General features: G+C 54.9%; 1 protein-coding gene across 6 annotated transcripts in view; it reads left to right on the forward strand.

The window, feature by feature from the left end:
* SEPTIN9 (septin 9) overlaps window positions 1-18,037 on the forward strand; it is an 87,740-nt gene that overhangs the window by 59,051 nt on the left and 10,652 nt on the right. For 3 of the 6 annotated variants that reach the window (XM_082067350.1, XM_082067348.1, XM_082067349.1), the window contains exons 3-6: window positions 14,511-14,702; window positions 16,478-16,606; window positions 17,023-17,104; window positions 17,718-17,855. In XM_082067350.1, coding sequence (XP_081923476.1) covers window positions 14,511-14,702; window positions 16,478-16,606; window positions 17,023-17,104; window positions 17,718-17,855 — 541 coding nt within the window. Of the gene's footprint in view, window positions 1-7,223; window positions 7,309-12,428; window positions 12,642-13,018; window positions 13,044-14,510; window positions 14,703-16,477; window positions 16,607-17,022; window positions 17,105-17,717; window positions 17,856-18,037 lie in introns of those variants that run through there. The other 3 variants (XM_082067351.1, XM_082067352.1, XM_082067353.1) reach the window with 3 other exon arrangements.

Below are 18,037 nucleotides of genomic sequence, written 5' to 3' on the forward strand. Positions count from 1 at the left end.
TCCTGGTGATGAATGGCCCTTTGCTAAGCAACGGGGACCTTTTCCTCAGCGGCTGTGGGTGGAAGCGGGGGGACTGTGGGCTGTGTCCTCCCCCCGTGCAGCCAGGGGCTGAAATGGCGATGCCTTGATGCCTGGGTAGGGGACTGTGTTGAGATGCGTGTGGGACAGTGACTTGACCTAACACTGCTTTCTTCTGCCTTTCTTTGGCATTTTTTTCTCTCTCCTTATTCCCCTAGATAAACCAGTGGAAAGGGGCATGTGCCCCAGTCCTGCACTGGGACCAGAGCCCTGTCTGTGCTGGGACAATCCCAGGCTGCCTGGCTGGCGTGGAGAGACACGAGGATGCCAGTGGGACAGGGAGGGGACAAAGGTCACAGCGAGCACAGAGGCTGGGCCAGCTGGCGAGAGCAGGAGAGCTGCTTGTGTGCTCCTCAGAGAGCAATTGCCGTGTTGGTGACGCTCCCCGGGGCACTGGTGCCCAGCCAGGTGCTGGCACTGGACTGCGAGCAAGAGCATTGTTTTGTCAGGAGAGCTGGAGGACTTAATTACCGGCGACTGCAGACAGAAAGCGCCTGTGTAGCTCCAGGGAAGCCCATGGCTCCCTTGCCTGGGGTGTGAGGAGGCGGCTCGGTTTGTTACTTGGCCATGGCCGAGCAGAAATGAAGGCGATGTCATGGCCATGCCCTGGGGAGCGATGGCTGTCAGCATCTTGTGCCACGCACCCAGGGCTTGGGTGCCTTTCATTTTTGTCCCTCTGCTGTGGCACATTGCTGCGTCACTTTGGACTCTTCCTCTGCATTGCTGCTCTCAGTCTCGACTTGGCTTACTAATCTATGCAAAAGCCGAATTGCAGCAGGGACCGTCCTTTTCTGGTGGCCTGGCAGGAGCGCCCAGGGCTGGCTCCCTGCAGTGTGGATCTTGTGCTGTTATCAGCGCTGCTCCTGATAAGAGCAGAGCAGGGATTTCCCCATGGGGGTGGCCTGGACCTTGTCAAAATGACACCAGGAGGAGCTCACCAGGCCTCCTGGCAGCGGTAGGCTTGAAGACCACAAGTCTGAATTCACCCTGTGCCCCTCTGAGTGTTAGGATGTGATCGCCCTGAGGCTGATGGAGGTGCTACCATCTCCCAGATCTGACCCCAGCAGATGGAGGCTGAGGGGGACTCGCTTATGGTGCAAGAGCTGCAGGGAAGCAACGAATTTCCCTCCGCCCCCCATCCTCCTGACCTTTTCCCATCAAAATACAAAGCGCTATTATTCGTGGAAAAGCACCTCCATCAGAGGAGACAGCTGGCGCTGCAAGCAGCTTGCTGGGGATGGGTTGCTCTTAATTAAGCTGCAGGAGACAGCCTGGCAGCTTGAATGGAGTTTTCCTTCTTTTCAAGGTTAGGGTGCCCTAAATTCTTTCTTCTTTACCTCTAAAGGGAATTTATAGTTTTAAAGGGGGAAGCACACAAAGGACAGAGAAAGGCTCTTTATGTGCAGCTTGTGCAGACACGGATCCATCGCGCTGCTGGCGATGAGCGTGTGTGTGCTGCAGGGACCCTTAGGACACCCCAGCACCCACTTTGCAGCTTGGTTTGTACCGGGTGGGTGTTGTGACCCCCAGGGATGTCACTGCCTGGGTGGCACTGGAGCATCCTCTTCCTGCTGCCTGGGCATCTCCCCATCTAGAGGAGAGATACTACTTTGAGGTGAAATAGTGTTATAAACAACTTCAGCAAGTTTACTTGAGCTGTGGGGTAACATAGGCAGCCAGGTTTTTCACTCCACACCATTCCTCCTTGCAAAAGTGCTTTATTTTTACCAAACCCATCCTCTGCCTCTGCTGTTGAGTTCACTTGGACTGTGCTGCTGGTGGTGAGAAGCAGAGGCAGTGATGGAGCGGTGCTGGACCCCTGCGAGGTGCCCCTTGGCATGCAAGACCAACGGAGGGTCTGTCTGTCCTCCCCTCTCTCTGCAGGGCAGGTTACAGGGGTTTGGTGCAGTGGGGCTCTGGGATGCTGCTGCGGTGATGTGCAGAGGGTTTTGCTTTACCTTTTTGAGGGTAACTTGTCCGTTGTAATAGTCTGGCAGAGGGTGTCTGGGGAGGTGATCTTGAGGAGGGATGAGGATTGTTCCCAAAGAAAAAGCAGCAGCCGAAGGAGCAAAGTGCTTTTCCTACGGCAGGGCTGAGCTGTGTCATCTGCAGAGCTCTGCTGGTGACTCTGGAGCTGCAGCATTTCGATGGCAAGGCAGACCAGTCCCTGCTGAGCAAAACCTGTGCTCCAAGCTGCAGCGGGGGGGAATTGCATGGAAGATGCTGCGTGTGCTTTGCGTCTGTCCGAACCAGCATGTCAGTGGCCAAACCGGTGCCCCCTGCAAGGGGGAGGGACGCTGGGAGGAATGGGGGTTTTTCTTGCTTTTTCTAAATATTTGTGACCCTGGAGTGTCTTCCCAGCACAGCCCATTCCCTTCTGCAGAATGATGAATTGCTCAAGCACAGCAAGGAGCCTCCTGCCCTCCCTACTAAAGCGAGCAGATGCCACGGATCCCCTAGAAAAGAAATGTGCCGGAGGAAGGGATGTAGCTGCAGGGGCACTGCTGGGTGTGATGCTGGGAAGCGAGGCACGGCCTCCCTGGGGAGCGGGATGTGACGCTGGGAAGCGAGGCACGGCCGCCCTGGAGAGCGGGTGACTCACGCCAAGGACACGGTGCCAGCTGCGCACGCTGGCCCTTGGCAGTGTCTGAAATAATTCCTTCCTTCCTTCCCTCCTGGAGAACGGGAGCAGGCTGGAGGTGTCCAGCTGGAGGAGCCCCCAGTTTTTGGTGCGATGGGAGCAGTCCATCAGCCCAGGGAGCAGACGCTGCTCCTGGTGCTGTGTGTAACATGGGCTCAGCAGCCTGCCTGTGGTTCAGTGATGCTGGCAAGCTCTGCTGCCTGCTCCTGGCCAAGGCATGGAGGGGTTGTCCCAAAAGCTCTTTACCCACTGTACAAGCAGCTGAATATACACACAGAGTCAGGGTATCATTTTATTCTGATATCACGCAACATCAGGTGCTAGGTGATAAAACCACAAAGCTAGCACACCTTCTTCACAATACTTTCATTTATACTTTCAATTTTGATTAGTACCTCCCCAGATTTTCTACCCCATTTCCAGAACTGGTTATTAATTTACACGGGATTACACAATAATTTTCTTGTACTTCACATGCTCATGGGTTAGGGTCTACACTCGCACAGGGGTCTTTGCACCTGCGGGTGTGATTTTTAGTATTTTAATAAACTTACAATGAGCAAAATTCATCTAAAGGACACATTATCTGATGGTAACTGCTGACAGGATTCATTCTTAGAATTGGTAACCACTACAGAGGGGTCGATGGTGGTTGCTCCCTGTGCTGGTTCAGGGTGTCCCTGCCTGCAGGACCCCGAGATGCTCCTGGCAGCACCTGCATCCCATGGTACCTGCTGCTCCTCTGCTGCCTCCATCTAGGGAGACTCAGACCACCAAATAACTCCTTGTATGAAGGAACTAGTGTGATACCTGCAGAGATGTCTCTGATATGGGCTGCTCAGAGAAGCTGCTTATTGTCAAAAGCTAGGTAGCTTGAAAATAAAAAACACAGCATCTTCTTTAGACTTGGAAGTCCAGAAGGGAGAAAACATTGTTGTCCCATAGGTCTTGACCATTACAGACCTTCTGGAGCGTTACCCTGCACGTTCAGAAGGGACCACGGTGGCTACCTGCTGGAGCCCATCCTGAGTGGTAACATCCCCAGACCTGCAACCAGGCTCTAGAAAAGCGTTTCCATTGGGTTTAGATGTTCCTGGTAATGGAGGATCCTTTCTGCTCCTGCTGGAAGTGATGGTGTGTCTTTCAGTGTTAGAAATTAAATTTTGGTTTTCTGGTCTGCAAGCCCACATCCTTTTCTTGGTCATGCTGCCTTCCACTGAGCTTGCTGGTGCTTTTCCAAGGTCTTTGGATGTGCTTTTCCTTTTGCTGTTTATTGATCTGAGATTATAAATATAGCTGGCAGGATTTCCAGCTGTCTGTCAGAGTCATTGGGGACTTGCAGGTGGTCAGCATTGCTACGCTATTAAAACAATGAAAATAATTTACTTAGCCCTAACACTGCACTTTTGACTGAGGGTTTGAGCGGTACAAATTGGAAATGTCTCTTCAGCATTCCTACAAGAACAACCATACTCCTCATGCTCCCTGCGCTCAAGGGATTTGATGTTTCCTTAGTGTTTGGCAGCTTGGAGAAACCATTGCTGGAGATCTGCTTCTCCCACTGCCTCCCAAGTTTTCCTGAGCATCCAGGACCACCCATGGGCCACCTACTGACCCCTACCAGCTACTCACATGGACTCGATCCCTCTGCCTTGTGCAGTGTGGCTGTGACATGGGGACCCACTTTCACCTGAAAAAGTGTCAGATAAAGTGAGTATGGATAGGGGTGCATGAGTGTAAGGCAGGCAGGAACCTTCCATGTTATTTTGGGTAAGCTGCAAACCCAAGAACTGAATCTGTAGTTGGTTCAAATCCCTTGGTATGACTTGGAACAGCAAGACATCATCGCTAGAATTGCTTGTAACTCTGTTCATTGGTTTTTTTTTAAGGAGAAGAACAACGACTTTCTGATTTTAGAACTCTGAATGGGGGATTTGGATGCAATTCTTGTCTCTGTTGTACATTTTCTGCCTGACCCTGGGCAAGTTGCTTAATCCTTGTGTTCATCTACATCATAGGTATAAGGAAACATGCAATGGGAGAAGTACGGCAGGGCCCTGCTCTCCTTTCAGAAATGGAAGATGCTTCTATAATAACAAATCCCAGAGGTGGCTGTTTGTCACCCTGCGAGTGCCTTCCCTGTGCAAACAGTCCCAAAGGTACCCGAGAGCCTTGACAAGGACCAGCACGGTTACCAAAGCCCCATGTATTTATTTGCTTTGAGGCCAAGGATTTGTTGTCCTTCTGAGCTGCTCACTCTCCCACCTCAGGTTGTTTCTGGGAAGGATGAGATATGGGTTGAAACAAAATATTTTCTACAAATTAATCTGAAAAACAACTTGCACGCAGTGGGAGCTCCCGTCCTGCTTCAAATGTCTTTGCAGAGCTTCTGCTTCAAATGTCTTTGCAGAGCTTCAGGGGGAACTTTTCTACAGGTTGTATTTTTTCCTCCTCACAGGCAAGACTAAAACACATCTGTGGTTTCAATATGAAAAAATAACACAGAGGAGCGAGGCGTTGGTTCATGTGGCTGAGCACCCTGTGTTTACCTCTCTGCTGCTAGTCTTGGTTTGGGCAAGTGAACCCTGTGCTGGGTGCTTAACACCCGCATGCTGTTACAGATGTGGATATTTAACGACAGGGTTATTAAGAGTGGACCCCGTTTTCAAAGCCCATGTGCACCCAGGATCATCCCTTGTTCTTCGTGCAAGCACAGCACCTGAGCGAGCACGGCAGAGCGCTGCAGAGCCAGGCTGGGCTGCTTTGTGACTCTGCTCCTGCCTTTTTCCAGCTAACGCAAGGCTGGAGTGAGTTGCACAGAGATGCAGCTGCTACTTGGGCATGCCCAGTGTGGCATCTAGCATTGGATTTTCCCGGAGATTAGGGAGATTAAAACACTAATGCCCATTGATAGGGGTTAAGGCTTTATTAAGTCATAAAAAATGGTGTAATCCAGCAGAAAGCTACACGCAGCTGCAGCGTAAGCAGATTGAGGCTGGGTTTCCTGCATGGGTGCTGGGGTGGAGGTTTCTCAGAAATTGATATTTGTGGCACTTGCTGAAGGGGGGGACGTGAGTCTCGCCCCACTGAGCACCCATCGTGTCCCGGGCGGCCCATGCAGCCTTGCGGGGCATCGCGGGGGGGGTGCTGCCAGCCTGGTGTGTGGCAGCTGCGCTGGGTGGAGGACGAGCCTTTTGCCAGCGGTCCGGAAGGGGAGAAGGAAGGTGACAGCCACGTGAGAGCCGTGGTGGCAGAGCAGGGTGGCTGTGGTGTTGGTGGCCCGGGCTGGGTTTGTCCCTGGAGCAGGAGTCTGACAGTGGTTGGTGATGCTGCTAGCAGGTCAAAAAGAATGGACAAGCACTAGCCCATGGCTTGTGGGCTGTGCATGGGAAATGGAGTCCTTTGGGTATTGAGGACTGCAAATGTGTGAATCCTTCTTAACCCTTTCGTCATCTGCAGGCCTTTCTCTGGGAATGCAGATCTTCTGAGAACTGCAGGGAGCTGAGGGGAAAAATACCCCAAACACAGAACAGGTCAAAGTAACGTCTGAAAGAGGCAGGTTGACTTTGCCCCTTCTGCTCCTTGCCCTGCAGCCTGGGTTGTGCAGACCATGTTGGGCTCTCTGCGCCTGCTGTGTGGGTTTGCCCAGCACCAAGGGGCTTCGACCCACACCAGGACCTGCTGAGACCTCTCGCTGCCGGTGAGATGTGGGCCGGTGGTGCAGCCCACCTGCCTGGCCCTGTGCACATCACTGCATCCCTGGTGGGGCGCTTCTTTCTGCTGTTGGAAGAGAGGCGATGGTGAAGCTCTGGTAACCAAGAGATAAGGCAGGAAGGGCTTGTGGAGACAGATAGTATCTTTATTCAGCTTAATTGTCATGATTTTAAAAGCAGACAAGCCGGTGGGTGTAGGCTGCTGTCTCAAACCTGGCGGATGTGAGATGCAGCCCAGGGGTTTTCGAACAGCTGCAGAGTGAAGTGAGCCCACGGTCAGCAGCGTTAACACATGCCGGAGACTGGTTTTGGTCTCTGCTGGGAGAGTTTCAGGATATTTGAAAGCAGAAGAGCACTGAGAGCCAGAAGGGTTGTATTTAGTGCTGAGGACCGGGTCGTGTCCCTGTCCCTTTGTCCCTGGAGCAGGGGAATGGACAGCGGGGTCTGCTCGGGATGGGGCTGCGCTGGGGCTGCCGAGTTTGTTCCAGCCTCGGTCTTCCCCATGGAAATCCCCAGCACCGACCCCCCTCACCCGTCCCCACCTCCTGCGTGGGGCCGCGAGTGGAGGGATGAGGTGGGACGTGCTGTTGTACATGGTCCCGAGCCCCTTCGCCCTCTTAGCAGCTCCGAGCCGCCCCCTCCTCCCCCGGCCCGGCACCGGCTCGGAGCGGCTGGGGGATGGAAACCGCCCTGGGGCGAAACAAACTTCCCGGGAAGAGGCTCCATCCCCCCGGGCCGGGCTGGAGGGGGAGGAGGGCAATGGGGGAGGAGGAGGCAGGGTGATGGGAGGAGGAGGAAGGGCGATGGGGGAGGAGGCGGAGGGCAGCGCGGGAGGAGGCGGGGAGCCGCCGGTTGCCGGAGCTGCCGCCGCCGCGGGTGAGTCGCCGGTGCCCGGGGGCGGGGGCGCAGCGGAGGGGGAGGCTGATGGAAAGCGGGGGGGACGGTACTTTTTGGGGAGTGAATTGTTCTGGGGGAGAGCCTGAGAGCGCGGGGGGTGGTCCCGCCGGTTCCCACGGCGGGCCCCGCGCACCCGAGCGCGGTGAGAGGTGTCGGGACGGGGGTACCCGGGCGCTGCCGGGGGGGCTCGTCCTGCAGCCCCCGCCCGGCCCCTCCCAGCCCTGCGCCCCACAAGAGGGGCCGTTGTTCGGCGGCCGCCTGGCCGCGATGCCGGCATTGTCCGGGGATGAATAGCGGCTGTGTCCGGGGGGGCACATCCCGCGGGGTCCCGGCGGCCCCGCCCGCGCTGCTGCCGCTGCCCCCCGTGAACGGGCTCTCGGAGCGTCTGGGGCGCAATTGGGGCGCAACAAAAAAGAAGCACTCCCCAAAAACAAAACAAAATTAAAACAAAGGAAAAACCTCAAAATCCCCATACAAAAAAACCCAACCAGCCAAAAAAAAAAAAAAAAAAGCTAAACTAAAAGCCCCAGGGTGTAAATCCGCCTTGAGCGCTGGTTACTCCCGTTCCCGGGGAGCTGGCAGCCCTGGCGCTGCTGGGCTGCTGTTTTCTTGCCGTAGCTGCAGAAGTCAGTGACTCCATGGAGCGTGGGAGGTCAGCGCTGGGTTTGGAGCGCGGCGGCTCCGGGCACACGCAGCCGTGCCAGGGCCCTGTGCCGAGGTGCCCTGCGTCCCTCCTGCCCCGCTCTTTGGGCCAGCTGAGTTTGCAGAGCGCTGCCTCTTTGTTTTCAAAGCCTGAAGTTCCGCAGAGAAGCAGCAAGGGGTGAGAGGTGCTTTCTCTTGCCTGGGGGCTGGGAAGACTCTCCACATCACTCCTGTGTGGTCGCCCAAGTTGGGCAGGGACTTTGGAAGGAGTCACCTCCCAGACCCAAGGGGCAATCAAGTTTGTGTGGGTCACAGCTGCCTGGCTGCAGGCACCCCAAACCTGTCTGTGGGGAGCAAGGGCTGGGCTGCCACCAGGTGCTTTGCTGCGTGGGGTGGTTCATGGAGTGGCTTTTGCTGGCACTGGTGTGCGGGAGAGGTCCCCTGTGACCCGGCTGTCCCCAGCCAGGCAGGGCTGGTCTTGGGGTCACCTCTTGCTCCACCTCCGGGGGAAGCTGCTTACGGAGAGAGGTTCATTGGGGCTGCGTGGCCAGAGTCCTCTGCATACCTTGGGATCAGTTTGCAATATTGGAGCAGGTGAGACTTGAGGTTGTTTATGATCATCCTTTTCCTTTTAAACTTCTCTGGGCAAGCGGGAGAACAGCGTAACAACTCCTTGCAGATCTCTGTAAGTGGTTTAGAGCTGCTGCCTCACGTGGTTGCAGAAATGAGGATGTACGACTGCCGGCCGCGCTGCAAGGGCACACGTCTGGGACTGGGCAGGGTGGCAGTCGGCCTCATGCCGTACCTGGGGGACACCAGGGTGGCACGGGGGCTCACACCTGAGCTCACAGGCAGCAGTTTGCGAGCACTTGAGGTTGTGTCCAGGCAGTGGTTTGACCTTTGGGATGAGCTCCATGTCCCAGCCCAGAAACACCATGCCTGCAGCAGCCAGAGGGTTAAGCCAGGAAAGGAAGCAGTAACAGGGAATCCTGGAGCATCCCTCTCTTGTAAATGAAAGAATGATCCGGGGTGAGCTGCAGAGGACGTTTCCGGAGCGGGGAGGGGAAAGCGTGCGGTGAGCAGGGACGGAAGCGCGAGCGGGGGACATCTCGACCTCCTCCACAGCTGCGTGTGCTGTGTGTCCATGGCTGATGACTGTGGCTTGGCACTGTGGCCCTGCCTGGTCACCTACCGAAGCGCTTGCTCCAGAGCAGGAATTGTTGGCTTCATTTTTGATCTCTGAAAACAGATTTATTCCCCTATGTGAATAAAAGGCTTCAAACCTAGAGCATCTTGTGTGCACAGGAGGTACCTGGCCACCTCTCTGGCAGCTCTTGGGTGGATATGGTCTAATGAAGTTTAGTTAAGCATCCTCTGCTATTTCTAGGTCATGTCTGTTGGCACCTGGATAGAAGCACAAGCTGAGAAGGGAACAACCAGTTGGTAGGTGGGTCTGGGCTGGTGACCAGCCTGAAACCGTAGCCTGGTGCTGGGGATGCGAGCAGACGGGTTCCAGCTTGGGCCTGGCTCTGCCAGCTGGGCTCAGATGATTGCAGTTGAATAACAGAAATGTTCCTTAGTTACAGTTTGGTGCTGCAGGGTCTGCAGCGGTGGCTCTGTGAGCCAGGCTGAGCTCTCCAGTTTGGACGGAGCTGTGCCTCGTGTTCCCCGGTACGGCTGAGCAGCTGCGTTCACCTCTTGGCTCAAGAGCGGTTGGTGCTAGTTCAGAGGGTCCATGGAAGTTATGCCCCTCTCTGGGTCTCCTGCAAAATATCCATTCCCTCTTGCTCGAAAGACTCCGACGCCTTTGAAGTGGTTACCAGCTCAGTGTGCAGGGGGGAGAGGCCCTGGAAGCTGAGTGTACTGCAGCCCACCAGTTGACCAAAACCTATAAATTCACTCTTTGATTCTAAAAACATCTCTGTTACACCCTACAGGCATAATTTGGTAAGAATGCCGCTCCCCAAAATTGGACAGTTAGTTGGTCTGCACTGCTCCCTCAAAAACATCTGTGGAAGCTCAGCTGCCCGGGAAGCGGTTGTGTTTTCACACCCTGATACATCGCTGTTTGCTGCTGGGAATCTTCTCTCTGTGTTTGTGTGAACCTGTCCAACTAATCTGGAAACTTGTGGCCTTTTCCAGTCTCTGCTGCATGGAAGGAAGGGGAGTTATCCCCAGCACAGTGTCCTGGTCTTCTGGGTGCTTGGAGCTCTGCAGACTCAGCAAAAGGTTGCAAACACTTGGTACTCCCAGCATCCAGGGGAGGTTTCTGTGATTTACCCAACAAGTGTTAGCATTTCTCTGGCAATCGCGTGTGCGTCTGTATAGCATGGGGATAGTTTGAGTCTGGCGGCAGGAGGCTGGGAGGATGTGACGGGTGGTGGGGACAGAGGTGCAGCCTCCTGGCCACTCTCTGGTGGCTCGTACAGCTGCTGAGTGCTGGGTCCATGACCAGCCCCGCTCCAGGATCAGCTTTGCCCTCCCAAATTGCCAGAATCCTGCTCCCCTGCATCGCCAGAGCAGATAACAGAGCTGCTGGCTCTAGCTGGGAGATGGGGTACGTCAGACATTCCTAGTTCAGCATCTGCAAGGGTTATTCAACATCTGTCTATCTGCAGTGGAAACACAAGTCTCCTACTTCCCAACTCCTCCATGAGGACTGCCAGCGCCCGGGTTTGGGGTTTCGGGTGAGCTCACAGCCTGTGTTGCATCCCCAGCCTGCAGCCGACCTGGCTTGCAGCTGCGGAGCATCAGCGCAGCATGTCTAAGCCCTTGGTTTGCTGGCAGCCCCTCACCGGCAGCGTTTTGCAAAGCCCCATCCCGCAGCTGCCCCTGCACGGCGTCCAGCTGGCTGGAGGAGCTGGGGGCTCCCCGAGGGTCTCCCCAGGGCTCCCCTCCTCACAGGATGCCTTTTATCTGCTGTTTCGCAGATGTTGGGTTTGGCTCGCGTCTGACGTGCTTTAATTACAGCGCAACAGCCTGGAGTCTTTGGCAAAATCAACTTTGGAGCAGCTGTCCTGAGTCAGCCTGGCACCCAGGCTGGAGCTGTGAGTCTGTTCCTGCTTGGTGCAGCGCTGTCCTGACGGCCTCAGCATTGCCCGTGCCCACGCGGAGAGGGTTTCCTTGGCAGAGGAGGTTTAAATACAGAGAAAGCACATGTTCCTATGTGCCTTGTGTTTGTTTAGGGGCATCAGAGCTGCAGGCTCTGGCTCTCTGTCTCCATCAGCAAAGCAAGCAGCCCGCACGCTTCCCAACCTCCTTCCCACGGGAGGCATGAGTGGCGCTGGTGAAGCAATGATGTGCGAGGTCTGATCCTGCTTTTGCCAGGAACTCAGTGGAAATCAGGAGTTTCTGACAGTATTGGGTGTTTGATAAACAGTGCTCTGGAAGGGTCAGCTCAGCTGTGCTGGCACCAAGAGTGCCACAGGTTTAGCACCATCCCCTTAGAGAGCACAACGGGTCAAACAAGTACAGGATCTGCCCTGGGCAGCCATTGTTTCTGCTCTGATTTATTTCTATTTTAGAAAAGTGTCTGCTGGGAGTGCTCCCCGCCACCCAGCGCAGCATCCCTGTGTGCCCGGCGTGGTCCTGCGGCTCGGCCGCGTCCTGCCTCTGCTGGCACACAGCCCTCGCAGCCAAGCGGGATGCTGGAGTCCTTGCTAAGAAAAGACCAGCTCAGTGCTGGGAAGCTAAAAAGAACAGTGAAGGTCTGTGGTGTCCCTTAGGAGTCTGCTGGTGCTACTGGGACATTTGTGTCCTTGCGTCCTTGCTGTCCTGCAGACACTCCTAGTTGCAATCAATTCATTTGTATTTTATTTTTTTCACAAACAGGAGCCAGGTGCTAGAAGAAAACGTCCTTTAAAGGACTTTTTCCGCACAAGCGAGCCGGAGCAGTGTGGGCCGCGCTGCTGGCGGTGCTGCTTGAGCGCATCCCGGGCGGCAGTGCGCCTGCGCGCTCCATCCACGGTGACAAACGGTGACAAACCGCCGTCTGCCATCGCCCTGCGCTTCCTGTGGCTTTTGTCTTGCTGGGGGCTGGGGAGTCCCGAGCCCTCTTTCTTGCACTGAAGGCAATGTGGCGAGACACGTAGTGTCTGCTCCCTGTGCTGGGGACAGGTTTGCCTGTATGTCCCCCTGCCCAGGGAGGGGGTCAGCCCCTTCTGCAGGCTGCTCGTTAGTGGAGCTTGATAGAGGAGATGCTGGAGATGGCCCTGGCCTTTATCACAAGGGGAGGGTGGCTTTCTGCTCCAGTTGTTTAGTTTCTGAATTTCTCTGTGCACGCTACTGGACCTTATCTGCACCAGTTTCCAGGCTGCCTGTCCCGTGGGGCCAGCGCACTTTGGGCTCTCCCGCGCGTACAAGCAGTGCCTGCAGGAGTTAAAGCCATTGCATAACCCAGCGCTGCTGCTGGTGGCAGCATATTTTCCATGTGTTTTAGTCTTTTTTTTTTTTTCTAGTGGCATGTAGGGATTTTTTCCACTTTTGCCCTTACTGTTTTGGAAAGGGGGTAGTTTGGAGTCTGCGGCAAGACGGCGGGCACACCGGGCCAGTCGGCTTTGTAAGGGGCAGCGTGTTGCCAGCTGTGCGATAGCCTGAATCCACGTGTGCCCCGGGAGGAGTGTGTTGTACCGTGTGTGTCAGCTACGGCGTGTTTGCTCTGTAGCAGCTCTGTGAGTAACGCTTGTTAGGGAGTAGAACTTCTCTAACATGTTGGCCTGCACAGCCTGGGATTGAGGGTTGGAAAAAAGTATTCAAAGTGACCCAGCAGTCTTTGGAATCAGTTCTGGGTTTGCTTTTTATAATTTTTATATCTTTTTTTCCACTTGGCCTATATTTGAGCACGTGGAAGCGCACTGTGCTCGCAGGAAATGAGCCTTTCCGCCCTGCGCACCCCAGCAGCCTCCGCTCTGACGCTGCTCCCGCGGCTCCTGCCCATCACCGGAGGAGAAGGAGTGATGGGTTTGTGTTTGGGGAGCCCCTTTGGACCAGCCACGCTCCTACAGACAAACCCCTTTGGAGGGAGGGAGAGAAAAACAGGCAGCACCACATCAAAGGCCAGAAATAAGAGTGGGGTGAGGAGATGAGCTGAAAGCCATACTCTTGTTTGAGGGAATGAGGATGAGGACTTTGCAATAGGTCCTTTGCAGATAATAATGTTGTTGTTGTTATTATTAATAATAATAATAATAATAATAATAAAAAGTAATAAATAAATGCTGCAAAGAGCTTAAATAAAATGCCTGCTTAGGCTGGTGGTTGCAGTGACCTGAGCATCGATCAGCAGCAGCAGCCTGTGGTGGGGAGGGCTCTCAGGAGTGCTTTTTCCTAAAACCTGCCTTTCCATGTCTGCATCAGAGGAGCTTTCTGTGTGTGGCTGATACCTCCAGGAGCTTGCAAGGACCAGGCTGTGCGTGTCCTGCCTTCAGGATACTGGAGCTTGCGAGGACCAGGCTGTGCGTGTCCTGCCTTCAGGATATTTGCTGTATCAGCTGCGGGTGATGTGGCGCAGCTGGGACAGGGTGGGAGCAGATTGCATTGCCCGGGAGCACATCGGGGCAGTTTGTCCTTCCCCGCAGCAGATGCTCCGGCCTGGGGGAGCGGTAGTTCCCCAATTTTTGTTATGAAGGTGCTAAATGAGGCTGTTAGTTGTCTGCTTGCTTCTCCTGAAGGGTTTTGCTAACCTGGAGCTGTCTCGCAGAGGAGGTGAGGGGTTTGTCTTGCTGTAGGGAAGCTGGAGGGTTTGAGTTCCTCGGTCAGAGATTGGCAGAATTAGAGCAGGATCATGAAAGCTTTGTGGCTGTGTGGGTGTTGTCTGACATGACTTGTTTTGATGCAGGTGCGTTGGTTTTTGCTTTTTCAGTGAGAAGTGAACTGGGGCCAGCAGCCTCTGCATTTTTTCAGCTGGAGCTGAGGAGGGCACGTGTTGGTAGATAGATGCTGAGGGCTTTTCTGTGTCTGCAAAGCCATCCAGTTTCCCGAAACGTGGCCACAAGGCGTTCCCACCAGCAGTCTGCATAGCACTGTAATTACAGTGGTACGGAGGAGCGGGCAGGCTGTGTAGGTCTGCAGGCCTCTAACGGCAGTGCCTGGGCATGGGGCCGTGTTGCTAAAAGCCTTCGTCACTCACTAAATAAACTCCTGGACTTGTGCCAAGGGATTTTCTCAGTGCTGGGTCCTGCTCTGTGATGGCAGATCGGCTGCTGGTGGGACCTGGTGTGCGGTGGCTGCCGCAGGCTGTCTGTCCCACCCTGTAGCAGCATCGCTTTGCTGCGGTGGGCTTGGTGATGTGGGCAGGGATGGTGAAAGTTAAGGAGAGGAATCCCAAATTTGACATAATTACAGCAAAGGGAGATCCCATGTGCCTCCTTCCTCTTAACCTCCCAGTTCCTTGAGTCCCCGCTTGCTGGTGTTAGCAGCAGAGATGCGGCATGTGCTTTATTCCCGCTTTGGATGCAACAGGCAGCTCCTTTCATTCCGTGCCAGGAGCAGCATCCCGGCACTGCCTGCCACCCCTGACCACGCTCTCTGTGCCTCCGCAGGTCCAGAGGCAGTTCCCAGCCACGCACCCGGCATGACGGACGCTCCGCGGGATGCCGGCCCCAAGCAGGCGGCACCGACGCGGCCGGAGAAACCAGCTGCAGACTTCGGCTACGTGGGGATAGACGCCATCCTGGAGCAGATGAGACGGAAAGCCATGAAGCAGGGGTTTGAGTTCAACATCATGGTTGTGGGTGAGTTCTCCCCCCAGCACCAGCTGCCCGCAACGTGCTCGGCGAGTTGTTTTTGTTCTGTGGTGATGTTTGTCCTCTCTGAAGTGTCAGTGTTGGGGTCTCTGCCTTAGGAGTCAGCAAATCCTGCTCCCAGGGAGCTGGCTTGAATTCAGCTGTTGTTAAAGTCAGTGATGTGATGTGGTCTGTGGTCCCGCGCATCTTCCTGCATCTTGGGGTGCGTTACCCATAGGCACATCGTGGAGGGGAACACCCTGAGGGGTGTCGGGACTCACCAAAGCCTTGCAGAGCTCTGCCTGTTTCATTTGGATATTTTCATATACAAACTGATCTATGGGGATGGCTTCCTGGGCCGATAGATCGCTGCAAACCCAGTCACTGCAGAACCAGTTCTTGCAAGGTTTTTTAACAAACCCAGCTCTTTTCTGCCAGTGGAGCAGCACTCCCAGGGCAGAAGGATCATGACACTGATCCTGAGAGTCTGCAAGCAAGATTGCATGAGCCAAGCCCACATTTCCCTGCCAGAAGCAGCACCCATCCCTCCACGAGCAGGCTGTACCACAGCAGCGCCTTGGCTTTCTGCTTTGCAGATGTGAAGGGATGTTCAGGAAGGGGCCTGGCTTTGCCTTGGCAGCACTGTGTGTGGTATGAAAGCCTGTGCTGCAGCGTGGCTGGAAAACATTGTTCTTCCCTTGGCAGGCTCTTGGCTGACTGTTTACAGGCTGGGGAATTCGTGGCAGCATAAACAAGCTGAGCTCTGGCCCTCCCTGAAGATGCAGAGAGGGATGCGGGAGCAGCAGCACCTCGCGGGGTGCCCCTTGGGGAGGGGATGCTCTGCTGAGGGGTTGATGTAGCTTCCTTATTCCCATCCAGACTAAGCCACAAGTCCTTGCGTTCATTGCAATCCCCGTTTTACGAATGGGAGGATGTGGGAATCAGGCATTGCCACCAGCGGTGGGTCACTCGGTCACTCTGCCCATGCCACGTCCATGTGATTTTGGAAAATCCTCTGCCCTGCATGCCAGAATCCTTGTTCAAAAGGGTTTTGCCAGCTTAACCCATCTCTGAGTGGAGGTTTTGGGCTGATGTCAGCTTAGCCCCATGTTATCTAAGGCTGTGAACATGAGAAAAAAGACCTAAGCTTAAAAAAATAAAAATCCAAAGCACATATTTTGCGTTCAGGTTTTGGTGCAGAGCAGCTGGAAGGAGCGGAGAGCTGCCCAGGCAGAGTGGGGTTCAGCCGCGCTTTCCCCACCTGATTTCAGCTCCAGGGAACACTCTGGGCTGCAAACCCAGGGAGGTGCGAGCAGGTCCCCCTTGTGCTCAGCCATCAGGTCCCCCAGGTACAGCCACATCTGTCACTTGGCCAGGTCAGCCTGCAGCCGCAGTTCGGAGGGGGACATCACATCTGTGGCTGCTGGTGGCTCCTGCCTCTGGTCCCTGTCCAGGCAGTGCAGCTCCAGCGGTGTCTGTGTGTCCTTGGGGCTGCTGTGATGCCGGATGGATGGAAGGAACCAGCTGCTTGCCCTGCTTGCTGCCAGCAAGCCAGCTGCTTTGGAGCCAGGAAAGGCGCTTGATGCCTTCAGCATCCTCTCGCCTAGGGTGGACTCGAGCTCCTTGAGCCAGGGAGGCTACAGGGGAGCAGCTGCACCTCTTACCTCCCTCTTACAGAGCTGGTGCAGGCTGAGTCCATCAGCATCCCCATCCCCTGGCCCCTGAAAAAACCAGCCCGGAAACGTGCGTGAGTGCTGACTGTGATTTATCCTGTTGTTTCCCAGGTCAGAGCGGCTTGGGGAAATCAACGTTAATCAACACCCTCTTCAAATCTAAAATCAGCCGGAAATCTGTACAGCCGACTTCTGAAGAGCGGATCCCCAAGACCATTGAAATCAAATCCATCACTCACGGTGAGGCTCTGCAGATCCCAGATGGTGCTTTGACATTTGGTCCTTCTCTGCCTTGTGTCTCCAGGGCCTCACAGGGGTTGTGGATCTCCACTAAACCTCCACTCCGTCTGTCTGAAGGGGCTTTTACCATCCAGAGAAGCTTTTATGGCTGAGAAAAATCTATTTTTAATTTATCCACCAGCATTGACATAGCTGTGATGGAAGGGAACAAGCAAGGTGGACATGGGAGGTGGCATTTCAGGGCAGATGTGTTGCTGCCTCCCTTTAGAGGACTGATTTGTGCCTGTTAGAAGCTGTGAAAGTGTGTTTCTCCCCTGGGAGCAAGCTCCCGCCCTCCAGCTAATTTTGGGAGGGTGGGCTTGGCCAGAGCACTTATCAACACTTGCCTCATGTACCAACTTTCCTCTCCGTTTCAGAGATTGAAGAGAAGGGGGTTCGCATGAAGCTGACGGTCATCGACACCCCGGGCTTTGGAGACCATATCAACAATGAGAACTGGTGAGCTGGTGCGGAGAGAAGGTGGCCAAGCCCAGGGACATCCTGACCCAGAGCTGGTGCCAATGGCTGTAGTCTGGTCCAGTGCTACCTGCGCTGCGTGGGGAGCAGGGGAGAGGATTGTTGTGGGTGACAGTGTGGTGCCTGATCCCTGGGAATGATCCTGGAACCTGGGAGAGCCCACAAACATCCTGCTCTTCTGGGCATGAGACAAGCTTTGTTCACGGCTGGGAGCAGCTGTGTGCCGAGGGATGCTTCATCCCTGCCCTGCTCAGCAGCTGGATCCTGGAGGAGAGAAGGAAGGAGATTTTAGGCACTTGTCTAAACCAACCACTAAATCCCCTCCTGCCGCAGCATGGGGAGCTGCCAAGCAGTGAACGCGTGAGGTTTGTGATTTCCCTGCCGCTTGCAGTCACTGTATGAACAGGAGCTACAGGAACTAAAACATTTCCTGTGTGTGTTTTGGTTTTGTTTCTTTATTTTATGGGATTCTGTAAGATGCTGAGCATCCCCCTCTCAGCAGGCTCTGCATCGCCCACTCAGGCCAGGTGGGAGGTTTGGGGTGGTCCAGATCCCTGACCTGAACTCACCGTCCCGTGTCCCTCTCTCTCTGCAGCTGGCAGCCCATCATGAAGTTCATCAATGACCAGTATGAGAAGTACCTGCAGGAGGAAATCAACATTAACCGCAAGAAGCGGATCCCTGACACGCGGGTGCACTGCTGTATATACTTCATCCCAGCCACCGGCCACTCGTATGTACCCCCGTACCCCACTGCCCTCATTCAGACCCATGGGGCTTCACTCGTCTGCCTTTGGTCTCGGGCAGCTCAGCCATCGGGGTCTTCCTCGGGATCCCCCCGTATTTCCTGGGGAACTGAGATTGAGGACAGTGTGAAGCTGTTTTTCCTTGGGCTGTAACATCTGGACCCCTTGC

The sequence above is a fragment of the Streptopelia decaocto genome (assembly GCF_964273445.1).
Source record: "Streptopelia decaocto genome assembly, chromosome: 16".
In the NCBI taxonomy this organism is placed as follows: domain Eukaryota; kingdom Metazoa; phylum Chordata; class Aves; order Columbiformes; family Columbidae; genus Streptopelia; species Streptopelia decaocto.